A 22,467-nucleotide genomic window follows, 5' to 3' on the forward strand; every position below is an offset into this window, starting at 1 on the left:
TTCTCATAATATCTGGCATATAAGTGTTCAGCGTACTTCATGTAGCTCACAGGGCCAAAATGAATGTTAGACATCCATGCAACACTGAGAACCTGCTTCCTAAGTGCAATGGGCAGTGTGTCAGTTTCATGCACTACTGAGAATAGTTACAGAGAAATAGACCAAATCTAAATGTAGGTTGCTACTGATTTTGGAGTAAAATGATTGATGATCTATATAACATAATGGTCCTGCTTTGCCAACAAAATGCTAGAAGCGTTTTGGTGCATTTGATATCAAGTACAAATCACCTAATTTTCCAAAATCCTGATTCCTTGACTTTTAATCTTGAAAAAGGAAGGAGACATTTATACATATCTGCTTTAGTTTGTTTCCCTTTACCTACTTGGTGGGAGGGGCAGTAAGGATTGGCTGTAGAGAGAAAGAAGATGTAATTTTAAAGTTTATAAGCCTGCAGGAGACGCAAGAGGGAAGAGATATGGGAACATATGTATATATATATAACTGATTTATTTTGTTGTAAAGCAGAAACTAACACACCATTGTAAAGCAATTATACTCCAATAAAGATGTTAAAAAAAATTAACTTAAATGAACCTAATATCACTGGCTGTGTAAAATAAGTGGCTTTCTTTGCTTACTCTGGCCCCTCTCTCCCATCATTCCTGGGTATTATCAAGATTGCAGCAGGCTACCAACCTAACCCCTGCTCTAAGAATAAAAAACACTCTTCATCTTGCTCTGGATCTGTAGGGGAAAAGTGGATTAGCTCATAATAACTACCCAGAATTTTACAGGATTGATGTGGACAGTATGCATAAAAATATGTTGAAAAATGTAAAGAACTTATATTCCCTTTCTATAAGTCTTCCCTGGCTGTAAGTCTTCCCTGGCTAAGTCTTCCCCTCCCTGGCTATAAGTCTTCATAAAATTCACTTTTCATTTGGAACAGAAGTTGGCAAACTTTTTCTGTAAAGAGCCAGAGTAAATTTTTTTGGCTTTGTGAGCCAAGTGGTCTCAACTGCTTGATTCCGTCATTGCAATACAAAAGCAGCCACAGAACTACAGGCAAAGCAAAGCAGTCGGCTGCGTTTGGCCCTCCAGCTGTCATTCAACAGCCCCTGATTTTAGAAAAGTGTATGTAAGCAAGTAAACAGGCATCATAAAGAGACTAGATTGGCCTGGTTTAATCCAGGGATCAAAGCATTTTCAGTAGACTAGGCAAGAGTTGATCTGCTTTTAAATTTGTCCCACATTAGATGTTAATTGGTAATCAAGGTTCAGCTGGGACAATGATACATAGCATAGTGCGTGATGCCTAGTGATAATCACTTAGCTAAACAGACATTTAGTGTTTTACATACACCAGTATTTTGAGAAGAAATTTTTTATATTATGAAAATTGAGAAGGTTATGTAGCATGCAACTAAGAGCCAAGATACCTAGTCAAAGTCCACTGCAGACTGTGTTCCTAATGACTTTGGAAAATTACTGAGTTTGGAAAATTACTTCACATTTGTGTCACTGCCTCATCTGTTTTTTGGTTTTTTTTTTTGCGGTATGCGGGCCTCTCAATGTTGTGGCCTCTCCCGTTGCAGACCACAGGCTCCAGACGCGCAGGCTCAGCGGCCATGGCCCACGGGCCCAGCCGCTCCGCAGCATGTGGGATCCTCCCGGACCGGGTCATGAACCCGCGTCCCCTGCGTCGGCAGGCGGATTCCCAACCACTGCGCCACCAGGGAAGCCCTGCCTCATCTGTTTTTAAAGATGTAGGACTGTTGTGGGAATACTTCTACGAAAGAGTTTTAAATTCTATAAATATAAATTCTTAACAACATTAATTAACAGAAAAGGCATTAGGAATCAGATACAAAGAACTTCCCTATTGGGTTTATTATAAAAATGGGCTTGAAAGGGGGATGTGAAATGTTCCATCATACCCTTAAACTGTTTGAAACAGGACAATTAGAAGTATTAAGTATTCAACCCAATTAGAATGGGTGTCTAGCTTTGATACTCAAGCTTCTTTTTGCTTTTGCTTTGATTCTATGACTTGTCCAATTAGCCAAGGTAAGAACTTAGATTTCCCAGTGCCCGGCCCACTGCGCTTTAGTTACCATAGTTTAAAGATTGTACACTTGAACATCAAGCTGAAACGATTTGTTTTTGAGCTCAGTTATGCAAAGGTGGAAAAGGTAGATCCTGATTTTAGTTTCAACTTTCCCAAAGGGAGAGTTATGCTATCTTGAGGTTTCTCCAATTTAAAAATGGAAATTAAATGTACTGTTAGAACCTATTACTTGTTAAGGCTGTGTTAGTATTATAATTTTCACTTTAGATGTGCTAAAGGAAAAGTTGTTTAATGTGCATCTCTAAAATTTAAAATATACAGTGACTATGCAGTTGTTTTTTTTGTCATTTTTCCTAAACTTTTTAGGTTACCTTTTAGCAGTTATACCTGTAATTGTTTTTTAGATTTTGAAAAATAACAGCCTTTTTTTTTAATACAGTCTTTTTTGCACTAAAGTTTTGCACACTAAGTTAAAAAACTTACAGATTTTCCAAAAAAAAAATCTGTCAGTTGTAGTTACTTGCTTTTCATATGATAAATGGACTCTTGGAGCCAAATAATCTCTACAAATACTTTGCTTAATATTTATATCCATACTTGATATATTTATGAATATTTGATCCTTTCACATACTGTGTTTTAATGGAATTAATTTAAAATAGACAAATTCTTCCTTTGCAATAGTCAGTTTCCCAAAATAATATAAATTAACTTAAGCACTATTAAAAACAACTGAACTCTATTGATTAGATTATTTAAGGCATCTTTTATTAAAATTTTAAATGCTCAAATGAGTGAACTATTTTTTTAATAGTTTAAATAAATAAATAAATGCTCAAATGCCACTATTCCTAAACTTAGGTGACTAAAAAATATAAGTACTTAATACACTACCTCACACTCTCCTTCCCAAAACAGGCTGGATTATATCTATTTGATTTATACACTGTGACTTTTTCCTGCTGTTTTCCATCAAACTTAATTGTGAAAAATGGTGCCATGTTGCCCTCTTGATATTATTTTGAAGATCAGTTAGGTCTTAAAGCATCCAGATGCACACAGTTCTACACATATCTGTAGAATTAGCTCACTAAGGTCTGCTCCGCAATATTTTTAATTGACTTACGTGTTCTGTGGGAAAAGAAGAATCACAAAAAGTCTTTGCAATTGCATTCCTCTCTTCACTGGGCTCTCTCCTGGGATCTGGATGAATACTCGAGTTATTCAAAATGTCAGCAACTCTGTTAATGCTGGTACTATCTGGTTGACAAAAAGGAAATGACAACTAAATTTTATTCTCCAGGCACTCATTTTAGGGACTAAACTTTTTTCTGATCCTATGCTTTGTATTTAAAAAGTAACAATTTCTATTTTCTTCTCAGTTTGAACACTGGTTTCCATAGGGTTTGCCCTTACATTAGGTATTTCATTTCAGAAAACAATTTTTTTATTGCTACTTTCTAAAACCTGCTGATTTCACATTAAAATTAGTGACATGGTATGAATATCTTCTAAAGCAATATAACATACCTTAAAATGTTATCCTTATTCCCCTGGTTACTGCACTGACTACACATATAAACATTTATATAGTGAACATCTTACCAATTCAAAGGGAAAAGTCTGAACCAACAAAGTCAGATTTGTAAAATATATTTAAAAAGAAATTGGCCATGATAAAAAATCCAACAAAGGGCTGTCTAGTAGGGGGTCATTGGGCTTTAATAAATAGATAACAATGATTTAGAGAAACATGTAAGGTTAAAAGATATTTAGGAGTATCTTTTATAAGTCTGAGTATTTTACAAGTTGAATTTCTATAGAATTTTAGTCATCTCTCCTTCCATCCTAATTTATATGATTGAGATTTAATTTAGAAGGACTTGTGAGAAAATGGTAAATGTTAGACCAGTCCATTGACTAACAGCATTAAACTAACCACAGCATTTGACAGACAAAATTAATGGAATCTGAAGTTTAATACATTTTATTATATCAGGAAAATTACAGTTTGTGAAGTGAGATTTTACAGTGTTTTGGTGTTTTCTATTTTCCCCTATATTACTTCTCCACTCATGCCAGTAAACAAGATATACTTATTTTGCTTTTAATTCCCACATTTTCTTTTTAAAATTTTCTCAATTTCCTTTTTAAAAGAAGCCTGTTAAGTCAGAAGGCCATGCAAAGCTTTCCTTGTAATCCATATTTCTTCACTGGGTCTAGACACGTATTGTTAAACAGGCAAAGTTCCCGTAAAATCTAAGACTGTCTACGACAACCTTAACAACTTTAACTATGAGATTGCTATTAGCAAAATAAACATATTTTTATCATGATCATACTTCTTAAACAATAGTTATTTTTAAGTTACATTTATACAGCACCTATATATGTTATGTAGTATATCTCTATGTTAAAATATCTTCAATATTAAAATTTTCAAATACACGACAATGAAGGATATGAACATCAATGTACTCATCACCCACCTTCAGTACTTCAATATTAAGTCACGTATTTCATCCATTTACCTCTCTCCCTATTTTTTTTTAATTCTGGAGGATTAAAAAAATTGTTTTATAATCTTGTTTCTGATTATTTTAAGAATGATCTAAGTTTTAGGTAAACTGCAATCCATTTAAGATTCTTTTGTTATAACTTACCAAGTTTCCTATACTTTGGTGTTTTTTTTTAACATCTTTATTGGAGTATAATTGCTTTATATTGTTGTTAGTTGCTGCTGTATAACAAAGTGTATCTGCTATACATATACATATATCCCCATATCTCCTCCCTCTTGCGTCTCCCTCCCACTCTCCCTATCCCACCCCTCTAGGTGGACACAAAGCACCAAGCTGATCTCCCTGTGCTATGTGGCTGCTTCCTACTAGCTATCTTACGTTTGGTAGTGTATATATGTCCATGCCACTCTCTCACTTCGTCTCAGCTTACCCTTCCCCCTCCCCGTGTTCTCAAGTCCATTATCTATGTCTGCATCTTTATTCCTGTCCTGCCCCTAGGTTCTTCAGAACCTTTTTTTTTTTTTTTAGATTCCATACATATGTGTTAGCATACGGTATTTGTTTTTCTCTTTCTGACTTACTTCACTCTGTATCCATCCACCTCACTACAAATAACTCAATTTTGTTTATTTTTATGGCTGAGTAATATTCCATTGTATATATATGCCACATCTTTATCCATTCATCTGTTCATGGACACTTAGGTTGCTTCCATGTCCTGGCTATTGTAAATAGTGCTGCAATGACCATTGTGGTACATGACTCTTTTTGAATTATGGTTTTCTCAGGGTATATGCCCGGTAGTGGGACTGCTGGGTCATATGGTAGTTCTATTTTTAGTTTTTTAAGGAACCTCCATACTATTCTCCATAGTGGCTGTATGAATTTACACTCCCACCAACAGTGCAAGAGAGCTCCCTTTTCCTGGAGGATTTTTAAAGCAAAACTTGCACATTGTTATTTCATGTGGTGGTTTGAAAGAGTAAAACAGTCTCCACTATCTGAACTATTTAATATTTGAATATATTAATACAGGCATATAATTATTAAGGGATTCAATTTAAAGTGTTTCAAACAGTGATAAATATCAATGATATGAAAGGTATTAATGTTACACCTCACTATTACTTGCAAAATAAAAGAACAAAGCTAGATTTGTGGTGCTGGTGAAGGGACAGATAAAAATAGAAAAATTAAGGAAAGAGGGAAAAAATTGGGAGAAGAAAGTGACAACATAGGAGAGAAACTAAAACATAGTTCTGAGAGAAGGAAGTTTGGGTTTTTTTGGGTATGTTTTTTGGGTTTTTTTTTTTAGTATAGAAAGAAAAGGAGTAAACATAACACTGGCAGAAGCCGTATCAACAACTTCACTGCATTTGCTCTAGAAAGTAAAAAAAGAGATTTGGATTAGGTAGATGTTCCTAATTTAAAATTAATGACCCAGACTTGTGGCTGTTTTTGCTATTTTCAGTTCTTTGATAATGAAAGGATTTTTTTTTTTAATTTCCAAAATGCAATTGACCTCTGTACATGTTGATAATACTGGCTCAGATTTAGGTGAAAATAAGTCCACTTCCATTTAAATAAAACTTTTCCTACTTTTACATATATATCAATACATATAAGGAGTCTTTAAGGTTTAGGCAAAAAAAATACTTATATATATAGTAATATAAATAAATTTTCATTTTAAACAATCTGGAAAATTTTTACCAATAAGTAGAAATACAAATTTTAAAAGAATTAAAACATAACCCTTATTTTCTTACCTGGTCCGCTATCCTTCCCGTCATCATCCACACCAACATTTTTACAAGGTGTCAACGAAACCATCTTTTTGTTTTCTAATAGACCTATTGGTCTCTTCTTCAGCAACAAAGGAATGCTAGATGTTGAAGTGCTCACTGTTTGACTTTCAATTTGATTTACTTTTGGCCAGGAACTGGGGTCTAAAAAATTCACATATACTAGAGTTTTCTCAGTTTTTTTATCTGAAGTTGAAAGATCAAAGGCTGACCTTCCACTTCTGTTTACTAAATCTCCAGATGGCTTTATGTGAAATGGACATGATTCTTCCAGCTGTCCTTCACTGTAAATTTTTCCTGAAACAATGTCATTTAATGACTCTGTTTTCTCTGTACTATTTAACAATGTATGCTGTCTTTCATTAGGGAAGAGGTCATTTTTTTTTACTTCAGTTCTCTGATTCTCATCAATCTGACTCTCTTTACTGGAAAACTGTATTTCTGTGGAAGTTTTCACATGAATAGCAGTTTTCATATCTTTGGCTTGTGAAGCATCTACATTCTCATTGTTAGTCTGAAGATGGGAAACAGTCACATTGTCTTCTAGATACCCCAAACAGTTCTTAACTTGACTGTTATGCATATCATTCACATTTTTCCTATATATAGTTCTTTTCACAGGGCTTGAGTTGGGTGTCACCAACACAGGCATAATATTAACATTTTTATCTGAATTCTTTAAAAGTACGTTCAAATTGTCACTGAAAACAGCAGAAGAAATGGGGCGGTTGATTGCTATATCACAGGGAATAGTTAGTTCAGGTTGCTCTGAAGTATCATCACCAACTTGCCGAAAATCTGAAATTTCTTTAAATGGCAATACGCTACATTCACTTTTTTTATTTAACAGTTGTATTTGTCTTATTTTACATTGTTTATCATCTAACATAACATTCCTTGAATCCGGTAAATTGTATTTCTGACACTGGACAAGATTCCTTTTTACATCTAGAGATGAATCCAAATCTGCTTTGGTTTGGCAACTATTTGTAATTTCCTTCTCCGTGTCATTTTCTTGAGTCCCTGGAAGCAATCTGAATTGTTGTTTGAATGGTTCATCTTCAGAAACATCTTTTTCATGATTTGTATTGCAAGCCATCTCATCTAAAATACTGTTAAATGATGTTCTGTTATTTTCAACCCCCAGGTGTACATCTGCATGGTGATGATCTAATCCTTCAGTTCTTTCTGGATGTATCTTTTCTCTTTCTATTGATATATCTGCCACTAAAAAAGAAATATTTGGTGATTTAAATTCTGTACACCCATTATCTTTTTCCAAGTCCACCTTGTCTTGTATTTCTGTAGTAACCACTTTTGTAAAGTCAGTAACATCCAAGGTTTGTCCTTGACTGATTAATTCTTTTTCTATGCTGAGGGTTTTGCTTAGGGAGATTTCACTTTGATTTTCATTCTGAGGTACAATAGTATTAATTTTCTTCTTGGGGCTTTTTTCAAAAGGTTGTAAGTCTGTTATAATGAGAACACAGTAAATTTTTGGGTTATACACAAAAGCCTGCTTTTATAAAATGCATGTTAACTATTTTTATAAAAACATATTTAGCTTTAAATATTTCACTGGCAAGCTATTACACAAACATAATGACACCAATTTTATATAAATATTGAGTTCCCTTTAATAAGCATGCTAAAATGTTCGACTCTATTCACACTAAATTTTTATTTCATAACAGCAAAAGTATTTTTGGTTTAAAAAAGTTAAGTTGAGGGCATTACAAAAAGGTTATTTCTCTAGTCTGTTGCTTCCTTTTGGGCATATGGTACAATTCCATATAAACACACAGCTGATTAGATAAAAATTAATTTACTCTAACGGTCATATTGTAATTTCTCTTACTACATAGATGCAGAAATTGCTAGCTGGTTTCTTCAAGACTAATAATCATCACTTTCTTACTCACTACCTTGTAAATATTTTTAAAATTTGGAATACTTTTGGGCAAAATATATAGAATATCTACTTAAGATATTAATTTTATTCATCTGGGTTTTAACCATAGATTTCAAAATTTCAGTATAGTTACAATAATCTGGACTACAAATTTAGGGCATGAAGGGTCTTTTTAATCCATCATTCTCTCTACAACATCTCCACCAAGTGGTTGTTCAGCCTAGGTTTGAACAAACTTCAAACTACCTTCTTTAAACCACTCTTTTTCAATATGGACGAATCAGTCAAATTTTCAATGGTTACAGAAAGGTCATTTGAACTAAGAAAAGTGCTCTGGAGTCTGGTCATCAAAAGGTTATTGGTAGCTCATTCTTGGCAAATCAGTGAAGGCAGAAACCAGAATGCAAAAAGCCAATGAATAAGTGATGAGAAGGGAAAGCAAAAATGTATTTTTCTCCCTAATATTGACTCTATTGAAGAATAGCTCAAAAGACATACAAGTACTTTTGTTAAGACACATACAAATGGAAAAGTATTTCTCCAATTATACTACTAGGTCCTCAAAGCAAAGACTGTAACTTATATTCCCCTAAAATGATCAATATAAAAATTAGAAAATATCAATGTAAACTTAGGTTACCTTCATCACCTATAGTGATTTCTTCTATAAATGGGGCTTCTTTCTTTTCCTCCTTTTCTCTGTATTCAGTGTCTAAACAACAACTCTCAGTATTTTCTTCCCTTACTTCTTGCCTGGAATTATATTTCTGTATGATGGTGTTTTCTGATTTTTCCACTGACATTTCAGTATTTACTTCTGGAAGGTTCTAGTGTAAAATAGAAAAGTTTCCTTTAATGTAAAAACAGACTGTTAAAAAGTATAAAACATTTGAACAAACTTTGCTAATGAAAGTGGAATCTATATTTCAGTTCAACCATCCAGCAATTTCTATTTGAAAGCCAAATGATTTTTTGACTAAATTTAATATACTGTTCTTTGTAACAAGATCACTGTAAGTTCATTTTGTATAGTCTATCATAGTTAAATAAAATGGAGAGCCTTAGATGTTTTCAAACATGCATTCCACATTATTATATAATACCATATTAAGAACTACTCCTTTATTAAAAGCAAAGTAGTCATGGCAGGCAAATTGTTTTGAGTGTTTGGTATTTTTATGTATCTTTAAAATAGTGAATCAATTCAACATCTTTTTATTCCCCCTAAATATTGAGCACATATTACATGGAAGCACTGTACTAGGCTTTGGGATACAATGATGAACAAAATATAGTCCCTATCCTCAAAAAACTTATGGTCCACTGGGGAAGATAGTAAAAGGAATGACAGGCAATTTTAATATAGATGGGGATAAGCAGGCACTCCAGGGAGAACAAATGGCATTCACAGATGTTAAAAGCAAACAAAATTATAGTCTCTTCATGTAGTTTTACTTCGTGGAACTACTTGGGATTTACTTCAGCTTGAGCTTAGATGCTGGGAGAAGAATGGAGAGAAATGAGGCTTGAACTAGGCCTAGGTCATTAAGGGCCCAATATAGCATACTAAGGAGTTCTAACTCTACCAGGAAGTCAATGAGAAGTCACTGAAGGATTTAGGCAAGGTGATTAATATGAGCTGATTGGAAAGACCATTCTGGCTGCAGTATAAAGAATGGATTAATGTTTTCCAAACTTCACTGTTTAAAACCTGCAATAAGAAATAAATATGTTTTACAACACAATGAGCATACCAAGTAACACCAACTCAATGAGATACATTCTAATGTTTTCTATGTTACATTATTTTATTTCATTTCTAAAGGAATGCCAGTCACGAAACCACCAGACTGATTTCCATGTACCACTAACAGGCTGCACTTAGAAGTCTGAAAAACACTGAATTAAGGGGAAACAACAAGAGGCAGAGAGATGCGTCATAAGAATGCCACAGTAGTCCAGGTGATATCAGCAAAGATGAAAAGCCTGAATAGATTCATGAATTATTTATTAAGCTAATATCAACTGTTGAATGATTGGTTATGAAAACTGAGAGGAGAGTCGAGACTGATTTGCAGAGTTTGGATTAGGTACCTAGGTGATGGGTGGGTGTTATTTACTGAGCTAGAAAACAGGAGTAGGAGGTTTAGAGAAATATCACGAGTTCATTTTAAATCTCTTGATGGGACTTCCCTGGAGGCGCAGTGGTTAAGAATCTGCCTGCCAATGCAGGGCACACGGGTTCCATCCCTGGTCCGGGAATATCCCACATGGCCACGGAGCAACTGAGCCTGTGCACCACAACTACTGAGCCTGCGCTCTAGAGCCCATGAGCCACAAACTACTGAGCCCACACACCACAACTACCGAAGCTCACGACCCTAGGACCCATGCTCTGCAACAAGAGAAGCTACTGCAATGAGAATCCCACGCACTGCAAGGTGGAGTAGCCCCTGCTCACCGCAACTAGAGAAAAGCCCGCTTACGGCATCGAAGACCCAATGCAGCCAAAAAATTAAAAAAATAATTAAAAAATTTTCTTTTAAATCTCTCGAGTTTGAAGAGTTAGTAAGACAAAAAGGTGGGAGATGTCTAATGAACATTTAGATGTATAGAACTGGAACTTTTAAGAGAAAACTGAGCTGGAAATGTAGATTTGAAAATTTCTGGCAGATAGAGGGCAGCTGAAGACATACAAGTTGATACGACTGATTAAGAGTATATTTTAAGGGCTTCCTTGGTGGCGCAGTGGTTGAGAGTCCGCCTGCCGATGCAGGGGACACGGGTTTGTGCCCCGGTCCGGGAAGATCCCACATGCCATGGAGTGGCTGGGTCCGTGAGCCATGGCCGCTGAGCCTGCGTGTCCGCAACGGGAGAGGCCCGTGTACCGAAAAAAAAAAAAAAAAAAAAAAAGAGTATATTTTAAGAAGAAAGAGAATAAAGAATAAAATGCTAATGAAAATCCCCAAGGGAGAGGCAGGGGAAGGGAACCTTGCAAAGGAGGAGTTTGCAAAGGAGATGGAGAAAAATAGTATGGTGGTTACCAGGAGCTTTGGAGTTGGATAAATATAGGTTCAAATCCTGTTTCAGTACCTATTAACTGTGAAACCCTAGAAGGATACTTACAGAGTTGACCCTTGAACATGGCTTTGAACCGCACAGGTCCAGTTATACACAGGTTTTCTTCAATAGTAAATACTACAGCACTACACATCTGCAGTTGGTTGAAACTGTGGATGCTGAACCATCGATATGGAGGAACCACGTATATGAAGGGTCAACTATATGTTATACACAGATGTTTGACTGCTCTGAGAGGTGGTGCCCCTAACCCTGGAGTTGTTCTGGGGTCAACCATTTTAAGAGTTATCCACTGCTGTATAACAAATACCTCAAATTTGGTGGTTTATAACAGCAAACATTTATTATCCCATAGTTTTGATGGGTCAGGAACTTAGGAATGGCTTGGCTTGATGGTTCTGACCTGGGTCTCTCATGAGGGTCTAGTCAAGCTGTCTGTCGTCTGAAACTTTAACTGGAGCTGGAGGTTCTGTTTCTAAGAAGGCTCACTCCCGTGGCTAGCAGCTGTGGGGGCTGTTGGGTGGAGGAGTGCCTCAGTTCTCTTTTATGTGGCCTTTCATCCTCCAGAGCCCCTCTTCACTATGTGGCCTCTCTGGCAGGATAGCTGGGACTTCTTTACACGGCTCAGAAAGAGAGAGAGGCGGAGAGACAGACACAGACTGACAGACAGAGAGCGTGTTCACCCACGCTCTCACAGAAACCACAGTCTTCTTGTAACCTAATCTCAGAAGAATTGTAACATTGCATCACTTCTGCTATAGTCTATTAACTAGAAGCAAGTTACTAAATCCAACTCACACTCAGTGGAGGGTATTACAAAGGAACATGAACACCAGGAGGTGGGAATCACTTGGTGCCACTCCTCAGTATATACCTTCCAAAAATTAAAAGCAGAGATTCAAACAGATAGTTGTATGCTAATGTTCACAACAGCCAAAAGGTGAAAGCCCAAGTGTCCATCAGCAGAAGAATGGGGCTTCCCTGGTGATGCAGTGGTTAAGAATCTGCCTGCCAGTGCAGGGGACATGGGTTTGAGCCCTGGTCCAGGAAGATCCCACATGCCACGGAGCAACTAAGCCTGTGTGCCACAACTACTGAGCCTGTGCTCTAGAGCCCGCGACCCACAACTACTGAGCCCGTGCACTGCAACTACTGAAGCCTGCGCACCTACAGCCTGTGCTCTGCAACAAGAGAAGATACCACAATGAGAAGCCCGTGCACCACAACAAAGAGTAGCCCCTGCTCACCGCAACTAGAGAAAGCCCGCACGTAGCAATGAAGACCCAACACAGCCAAAAATAAATAAATTAAATAAATAAATTTATTTTTTAAATAAACCAAAACAGAAGAATGGACACACAAAATGTAGTGTATCCATACAATGGAATATTATTCTGCCATAAAAAGGAATGAAGTGCTACAACATCGGTGAACTTTGAAAACATCATCTAAATGAAAGAAGCCAGACAAAGAGGACAAATATTGTACAATTCTATTTATATAAAAAATATAGAATAGACAAATTCATAGAGTCAGAAAGTAGATTAGAGGTTACCTGGGGAGAGGGGAAAATCAGAAGTTATTGATTTATGGTTACACAATTTCTGTCTGGGATGATGCAAGTTTTGGAAATAGATAGTGGTGATGATTTCAAAACATTGTAGTTGTAATTAATTCCACTAAATCATAATTAGTACAACTGAATTGTAATTTTAAGTTTAACCACTTTAAAATGGCAAATTTTATGTTATATATTTTTTACCACAATAAAAGAAAATTCTAAATAAAAGTGGTCTACAAAACATCAGAGAAAGTATGATTTATTTTAGTTTTTAAAAAATGCATATATATGAATACCTATGTGTGTCTGTTTCTATACAAACACACACATAGAAAAACTCTGGAAGTCATATACCATAATTTTAACAATCACTATTTCTGGATGGTGGGGTTATGGGTGATCTTCACTTTCTTATTTTAAAGTATCTATATCGTCTACATTTCTTAAAATAAAAACATGATTTATAATCTGATTGAATACGTTATTTTCAGTATGAAAGTGAATGAATGCTGATCAACTTTTTATGAATGCAAGTCTATATTCATTTCTATAATCAATCAGATGTAGGAATTACTTGCTATTTATAGCTCTCAAGCTATGTTATAGCTATGAATATTAAAATGACAATCAATATCTCTGGCCTGGACTATTACAGTATTCTCCAAGTTGGAATGCATGCCTTTAGCTTTGTCCCACTGTCTACCCACATCATCACCAAAATGACATTTCAAAAAAGTAATCTAAGCACTTTACCCCTTGTTTAAAAGCCCCCAAATGGTAGTGTCAAGAACAAATTTCTATGAATGGACTATATAGCCCTCTACAGTCAGTCTTCTGCCTATCTTTTCAACCTCTTATCCTGCTACTTACTGCCTTGCTAACCAACACCTAGTTTACATATTGAATAACAATATTTCACTTTTCTGATTCTTTGCTCACTTTATTCCATCTAATTTAAATCTCTATCTGGAAAATTCTTAGTTATTTTTAACAACTCAGCTCAAAAATGTCTTGCTGTGTGAGGTCTACCCCTCATACACAAGTAAGGTGAAAAAAGCAAACACTAATCATAAAAGATGGAACAGCTATATTAATATCAGACAGAATAATATTACTAGGATAGGGATGGACATTTCATAATGATAAAAAGGTCAATTAATCGGGAAGTCATCATAACTATAACTGTGTATACACCTAATAACAGGGCTTAAACACACATGAAGCAAAAACTGACAGAACTGAAAAGAGAAATACAAATTCACAGTTATAATTAAAGATTTCCCACTAATTGATAGAACAAGTACACAAAAAAATCAGTAAGGATAGAGAAGACTTGAACAACATTATCAACCAAACTGACCTGACATTTATAAAAACATTCTACCAGTCAACAACAGAATACACATTCTTTTCAAGGGTACATGAAATATTTGCCAAGATAGACAATATACTTGGCAAAAAACCAAGTCTTAATATATTTAAAATGATAAAAGTCTTACTTAACTTTGAAGTCATTAACAGAAATATATTTGGAAAATTCTCAAATATTTGGAAATTAAACAGCATGCTTATAGGTCAAACTCATATTCATGGGTCAAGGAAGAGCTCACAAGAGAAATTTTAAAATATGTTCAACTGAATAAGAATGAAAACACAACACATCAGAATTTGTAGAATGAAGCTAAAGCAGTGCTTAGTGGAAAATTAATAGCTTTAAATGCTTATATTAGAAATGAAGAAAGGCCAATAACCAATAAATTGACAAGTTAGATGAAAAGAACAAGTTCCTTGAAAGAAAAATTAGCAAAATGGACTGTGTTGGAGGTCTCCAAGTCTACCCCCAGGTTTGGTGATTTGCTGTGAAGACTCATACGACTCAATATACAGTTGTACTCCTGACTAAGATTTATAACAGCAAAGAATATAAAGCAAAATCAGCAAAGGGAAAAGGCACAAGAGGTGAAGTCTGGAGGAAACCATGTACAAACCTCTTTCAAGAGTCTTCTAGTGGAGTCACATAGGACATGCTTAATTCCCACAGCAATGAATTGTGATCACAAATGTAAATTGTTGTCTACCAGAAAGCTCATTAGAGACTCAGTGCCCAAAGTTTTTTGGTTGCTGGTCACTCTCTGCCTAGCATGTGCCAAAACTCCTGACTCCCAGAAAGAAAGCAGATGTTCAAAGTAAACTACTTAGTTTAGGCCCAGTGAGCCATTCCTGTCTGTTAGAAAGTGGTGGGAACCCTCCCCAAATCCAAAGTTCCAGGTACCAGTCAAGAGCCAAACTTACAAGCAGGTCTTTCAGAGGCCTTTCACAGGCCTGCTATGTCAACTATTTTCTGCACACTGACATAAAAAGAAATTGAGACTCTGAATAGCCCTATAAATAATTTAAAAACTAAATTTGTTATTAAAAATATTCTCACAAAGAAAAAGCCTAGATAGCTTCACCAATGAAGTGTATATAATATTTAGTAAGTAACACCAGTTCTACACAATACTCTTTCAGGAGGAGAGAACACATTCCAACTCAATTTATATGGCCAGTATTACTCTGATACAAAAAAACAGACCAAAAGAATGCAAAGAAAAAACAAAACCTACATATCAATATTCCTCATCAATTCAAAACCCCTAACATAGCATTAGCAAATCAAATCTAGCCATATATAAAAAGGATAGTACATATCCGAGGAATGCAAGGTAAATTTAGAAATTAATTAATGTAATTAATTGGTTAATACTGACACATTAACAGAATAAAGAAAAAAATATGATCTCAATAGATACCGAAAAATCATTTGACAGACTTTGATACCCACTCATGATAAAAATTCATTCATGATAAAAACTCAGCGAACTAGGAATAGAAGGAAACTTCCTCGATCTGACAAAGAGCATATACAAAAAAATCTATGGCTAACATAATATGAAATGATGAAAGATTAAATACTCTCCATCTAAGATGAGAAGTAAGGCAAGCATGTCAACTCTTACAACTTTTATTTAACACTGTACTAAAGAGTCCTAGCTAGGGCAATAAGTTGAGGAAAAAAATAAAATGTATACAGAGCAGAAAAAGAAGTAAAATTTATCTGCCTTAAATTCTCAGATGACATAATCATATATATAGAAAACTCCAAACTCCAACCAAAAAAACCCTACTACTATAATAAGTTAATTAAAAAGGTAAAAGGAAAAAGAAAAGGTAAAAGATACAAGGTCAATGTACAAAAATCAATTTTAATTCTATATACTAGCAACAATTAGAAAAATTAATTTTTAAAATACTATTTACAGTAAGAGCACAAAATATGAAATATTCTGGGATAAATTTAACAAAATACTTGCAAGACCTATGCAATGAAAACTACAAAACATTTCTGAAGGATATTAAAGAATATCTAAATAAATGTAAAGATATATACCATGTTCATGAATTCTATGTTATGATGTCAATTCTTTGCAAATTAACCTATACATTCAACACAATCCAAGTCCAAACCCCAGAGACTTTTTCTTTTAGAAACTGACAAACTGATTCCAAAAGTTATATGGAAACGCAAAGGACTTAGAATAGCCAAAACAATTTTGGAAAAGGACAAAATTGAAGGACCTATACTACCACATTTTAAGACTTCTTATAAAGTTACGCTAATAAAGAAAGTGTTATATTGGCTTAAAGATGGACATATAATCAAAGGAATATAATAGAGGGTGCAGAAATAGACCCACATATATTTATTTGGTTAACTGATTTTCAAAGAAAGTACCAAGGCACAATGGGAGAAAAAATTGTCTATTCCACAAAGGTTATGTGCTAGAACTGAAAATTCATGTCCAAAAAAAGACCCTTGATCCTTATGTCATATTGTACATAAAAATTAACTAAAAATGTATTACAGACTAAACGCTTATACTAATTTTTTAAAGTTGAGAAACGGAAAATATGAAGCATGGAGAAAATCATCAGTGATGGTCCTAATTTCTTTAAGAGCTTATACCCCCAACATACTTGAATTTTACCTGAAACTTCTTGTCTTCCTCAAACTTTTTCTGATCGCATAATTCATCATAATGTTCTTGTAACTTAGTATGAGTTTCTTTAAGTGATGATAACTCATTTTTAATCTCATTAATTTCTCCATTAAGTTCTTCAACCTAATATAACATTTAACCAAAATGAACACGTATATAAATTTATTTTGTATAAAAATACTTTATTAACACAAGTCTTTGGAAATAGTAAAAAATGAAAACATTCCAGAAGTAATTACTAATATTAAAAGCTACCATTTATTGAATTGTGCTGAGTACTTAATAAACATAATTTCATACTCATAAAAATCCTATGAGGTATTTTTAGTCTCCAATTTACAGGCGAGAAATGTGAGGCTCACAGAGGTTAAGTAGCTTGCCCAAGATCAGGTAGATATAAAGTGGTAGTCAAGATTCAAATCCAAGGCTAAGTCTAGGGGTTGTGCTTTCAAGTACTACATTAAACTACCTCTTGTTACAAATGAAAAATTGATTTATTTTTAATCATAAAAATTCTATAAAAGTTACCACTTCATTGCTTTCTTAAAGTTTTATTTTCTTGTTGCAAATTAGATATACAGATTTTAACTCAATTAGATGAAGAATACTGAGCACTAAGCAGTACAACAGAAACTGACTCTTCAGCCTAATACTTGCATCTACACACTGGGCTTTTACTGGCTATAAAATTTCATAATCTTTTTCTTGGGGGGGTTCTCCTTCATAGGAACCTCAAATGTAAGACAAAGTAAGTTCCATTGAAGAGAAAAATACCTTTTTGTCATAAAATATTACAAAAGTTTCTCTTAATTTTAAACGACTAAAAATTCCACAAGTGCTCTCTATCCCATCCTCTCCTGTCTCTCCCTCCCCCCCTTTTTTAAAAGATTTTTTTGATGTGGACCATTTTTAAAGTCTTTATTGAATTTGTTACAATATTGCTTCTGTTTTATGTTTTGGTTTTTCTTGGCCGCGAGGCATGTGGGATCTGCTCCCCGACCAGATATCGAACCCGCACCCCTGCATTGGAAGGTGAAGTCTTAACCACTAGACCATCAGGGAAGTCACTCCTGTCTCCCTTAGAGCTTAGCTCTAGCAAAGATCTCTTCACTCCTGCCTAGTCTCAATCTTTCCCACTATACCAGCATGTTTTCAGCCCACAAATATGCTCTTGTCACATTCCTAACTTTTTTCTCTTTGACTCAATTACTCTATCTCTCTTACTTCTTAAAATAAAGTCCACTCTTACTACTTTCAAATTCTAATCTCTCATCACTCCTTAACAACCGACTTCTGCCTTCATTGTTCTACTGATTATTTTTCTCAGCTATCACCTGCAAATTAGCCAAAGGACTTGTTCCAAGTTTCACACCATTTAACAGCACTGTAGCTCGACTATGTTGACTACTTATTCTTGAAATAGCCTCTTTTCTTCATTTTCATGGTACTACTCTCTCTCTATCCTTCTACCTTTCTCACCATTCTTATCAGGCTCCCTCTCCCCTCCTGCCCCAATATACACACACTAACCACTAGCAAAATGTTGGTGTTCCCCAAGGCTCTTTCTTCTTTATTTAGCCTTCTCTTCAAGTCTGCCACTCCTTCCACAGATGATCTTATCATACCCTCAAATTTCATTTTTATGCTAATAAGTCTTAAATCTATATCTCACTCCCAACCTCTCTCCTATGATTAGATTCACGTTTCCAAATGCATGATATACATTTCAAGTCAGATGTCCTGCCATCACCATAAATTCATCAGTTCCCAAATTAAACTCATTTTCATCCACCAAATGGTGCTTCTCCTTTCACATTCCTTATGTCAATTAGTGACATTATTATTCTGCTCATTATATTAATCTCAGAATCATAGTTTACTCCTTTTCCTTCTAAAATCCATTATACATAAAATGTCAGTAATCCTGCTAATTCTACTTCCAAAATGCTTCCTGTATCTATCCCTCTTCTCTGTTCTCACTACTGTTGCCCTAATTTACAACCTCATAGGCTCGTGGTTAGATTATTTGCAACATTCTTCTTACTAATCTCTTTCCATAACGCCATTCTCCATACTGCTGCAAGAGTTGTTTTTCTAAAATGCAGATCTATGTCACTTTTCTGCTTTAAAAATCTCAATGGCTTCCCATTACTTATAAAATAAAATTCAACTTCCTTAGTAAAGAACTCTTCAGAAGGTGATCTCAACCTAATTTCCACTGTCACATTCTAGATCAGACTATTCATCATCCTGGAGAATGCAGTTTCATGCCTCCATCATTTTTCCCTTTCTTAAATGGAATACCCAGAGTGGAATGGGAAGTATAGGAAGCAGGCACCTTCTGCCTGGTGAAACCCTATTCATCTTTCAAGTCCAAATTCTAGTGTCATCTTTTCTCTAAAACTTTCTCCAACCTAGTTAAACAATATGATTTATTTTGTGCTTTCACAGTAATTTGTTAATACTAATGTTAACACTACTAAAAACACTCAACACTATTGTGGTTAACTTAATAATTACCTGTCTTTTGAGAGTGTGAGCTCTTTAATAATCTTTGTATTTTAGGCATCTTTGAAAATCCAGCACCTAGAATAGTGCCTAACACATAACAGATGCTCAAATATGTTGTGAATTGAATTCCTTTTGTGATACCCCCTTTCCCTAAATAATTTCTAAACATCCCCATTTATTATCTTTTTATCTATACACAACCATTGGCTGTATAACTAGCCAAATAAAAACAGATACACATACCATGTTCTTTAAGACATTTCCATGAGTTTTAAATATATTATCTAGTAATATTCACTGTTTATTTTTTTAAACAGCAGTATATATGATTTCATCTTATTTTTGTCAGTATCTTTTAATGATTTTTAGAAACCCATTTTGATCCAATCTCAGTAGCAACACTATAATTCTCCTTCACTCAAGAATGGTGAAAAACTGGTATCAAGATAGAAACACAATTAAAGAGTAGATCTGACCTCCCATTCAAGAAAACTCCTATAGAACCAAAGCAGCTTTTTAGAAATTTACCTATGTTCTGTTTAGTATGAAATCATATGGAAGTGAAATGATTTTAGATGCTAAAAATCCTAAGACAAAACCAATTTTATCCAAATTATAGACTGTGGCCTCACCAGTGAAGCTGAATGCTTATTTTCTTAATTCAATTGACTTTCTTTTCTTGGGAGAGGGACATACTTGAAATATCATTAGGAAAAATAAATGCTTAATTTTCTCTTAACTCAACTAATTATTTTTGGTGTGGCTGGCATATTCAAGTTTATATTCTCTTTTTACTTCATAGTTTTCCTTATCCTGACAGTACTATTTCCATGATCTTTTAAGCCTTAGAAATGAGAGGGAAGTGTTGGGATGCAAGGTAGATTAGCTGAAGCTAAAATGAAAATTACTATGCTTGTTGCTTAATGACAAACTTTACCTATTTAGGGGCCACTAAGCATTTTATAGTATTCTGATACAATTAATTACAAAATATTTTTTGAGAATTAGGTAATGCTTATCAAATTCATCAGTGAAGATTTGATCTCTTCAAAATACAGATTAAGAGAACATGTTAGCTGCAAATGGATCAAAAAATCAAGAATTACTTACAAAACAATTTATATCAAACAAAATCATCTACAGAATAGTATGCATATATATATTATTATAAAATATATTAGTATAGTATTAGAATTATATATTATAATTAGTATAATAGTTTAAAATATAATCTTACTTACCCAAAATATAGCTTTCATAAACACTTAAATAATTACCTTCTATTTTTTTTAGTTCTTTTAAAAGAATTGAAGGCAATAAAAATAGATAATAAAGTAATCGATTTGGGGGTTCACCAGTCTTAAAAGTGAACCTTATATTTCACAACTTTAATTTACATCACTTTTCACTTTTATTATCTACTTCACTGAAATTAAAATTTAATGTAAAATAAAGAGTTGTGCTTTAAGGCAATAGTCACATTTATAACATAACAATTCTCATGATAAAATGTTAATACTATAGAACCCAACTACTGTATATATGTTCTAAACATGGCTTTAATACAAGTCAACAAAACTGCTGAGGAAAGCTAAAGAGATCAGCTAACAATAAGACCTATATAATTCTTTATTATAATCATTTACTAAAACACTATCAATGGTTTTGTGAAAAGAAAATTAATTTTTGTCACATATGAAAAGTCATACAAAATATACATAAATACACACATATATGTATGGTTTTTCATGCACAAAAGCATTACAGAAAATTTTATTAAATTTAGCTTTAAAAACATTCACTTCTTGGAAATATAAGTACAAGAAGACAATGTGTCGGACTTTATTCCTATATTATTTTTGCAATTTTTTTTAGCATTTAATAGTTATTTTAAATGTCTACTACTTAAAATATTTTAATATTTTACTGTTTAATAAACCTACATGCTTTTTCCAAGTTTCTAGTGCTTGCTCATGCTTGTTTTGAAGACTAAGGAACTTTTCTTCATTTTCTTTCACCTTCTCCCTTTGCAGCTCATTATCTCTTTCAAGGGTCTGCAATAAAATTAATTATCCAAAAAATAATCAATACCACATTAATGAATTTTGATGTGTTTTATGTTGCTTGGACCTTTGCTTCTAACATGCTGAAAGTGCCATACAGATCAGTGATGATGTGCTACCTCAACAATAATTTTCATAAATTAACAGAAAGGTGCTTATAGTTTAGTTAACAGGAAATAGGGGGAGGTTATGAAAGAGAAATGGCTATAAAAGGGTATAAAAACATTGCCATTATTCAGTTTCACTGCACAAGTTTTAATGTACTGAAAAAGTAATATAAACTACAGCACTGAAAAATATGAAATGTAGCACAATCCAGCCTAACCCTACTAAAAATTTTTATCTACCATGGAACATATTTTCCATATCTGTTTATTTCAGAAATTAATTGGCTGGAAAACTCTTAACTACAAATTAAATTTTTAATTTCAAATTAACACTTTTTTAGTAGAGCTTCAATATTTACTATATTAACTTATTACCTCATAAATTAACATATTATATAATCACCACCACACTCCCCTCTCCTGTTCCCAAAAAACCTTTAAAGGGTAAAAATACGACCGTTTTCTAAGACAAGGGTTTAAAAGCAATTAAATCAGTGTCACCAATATTATTAGGTTTCTTCAGTGTCTGCTGATAATCCAAGTAAACTTCTCTAAAAGGACAAATAGTAAGAACTCTCCCTACATGTCTAATATATCTGAAATTTTTATGTTCATTTGTTTATCGTTATTAAAGCTAAGTACATTCAGGGTAAACATCCAAGCCACACAAAGGATAGAAAGAAAAGGCAAAGTTTTCCTCTACTGTTTTTCCAGCTCTCCTCCCCAGAGGTAACCACTCTAGTAGTTTCTTGTGTATCCTTCCAGAAATTATCTATAAGCATACAAGTACATAA

At 34.1% G+C, this 22,467-nt stretch overlaps 1 protein-coding gene across 1 annotated transcript in view; it reads right to left on the minus strand.

Annotated features, from left to right (window-relative positions):
* Positions 1-22,467, minus strand: part of CCDC73 (coiled-coil domain containing 73) — a 103,121-nt gene that overhangs the window by 1,911 nt on the left and 78,743 nt on the right. The window contains exons 12-16 of the mRNA XM_033861715.1: positions 21,447-21,560; positions 16,981-17,115; positions 8,951-9,137; positions 6,363-7,868; positions 3,198-3,331 (exon numbers count right to left, since the gene is read on the minus strand). Coding sequence (XP_033717606.1) covers positions 3,198-3,331; positions 6,363-7,868; positions 8,951-9,137; positions 16,981-17,115; positions 21,447-21,560 — 2,076 coding nt within the window. The remainder of the gene's footprint in view (positions 1-3,197; positions 3,332-6,362; positions 7,869-8,950; positions 9,138-16,980; positions 17,116-21,446; positions 21,561-22,467) is intronic.

Source organism: Tursiops truncatus, chromosome 8 (genome assembly GCF_011762595.2).
Source record: "Tursiops truncatus isolate mTurTru1 chromosome 8, mTurTru1.mat.Y, whole genome shotgun sequence".
NCBI classification, from domain to species: domain Eukaryota; kingdom Metazoa; phylum Chordata; class Mammalia; order Artiodactyla; family Delphinidae; genus Tursiops; species Tursiops truncatus.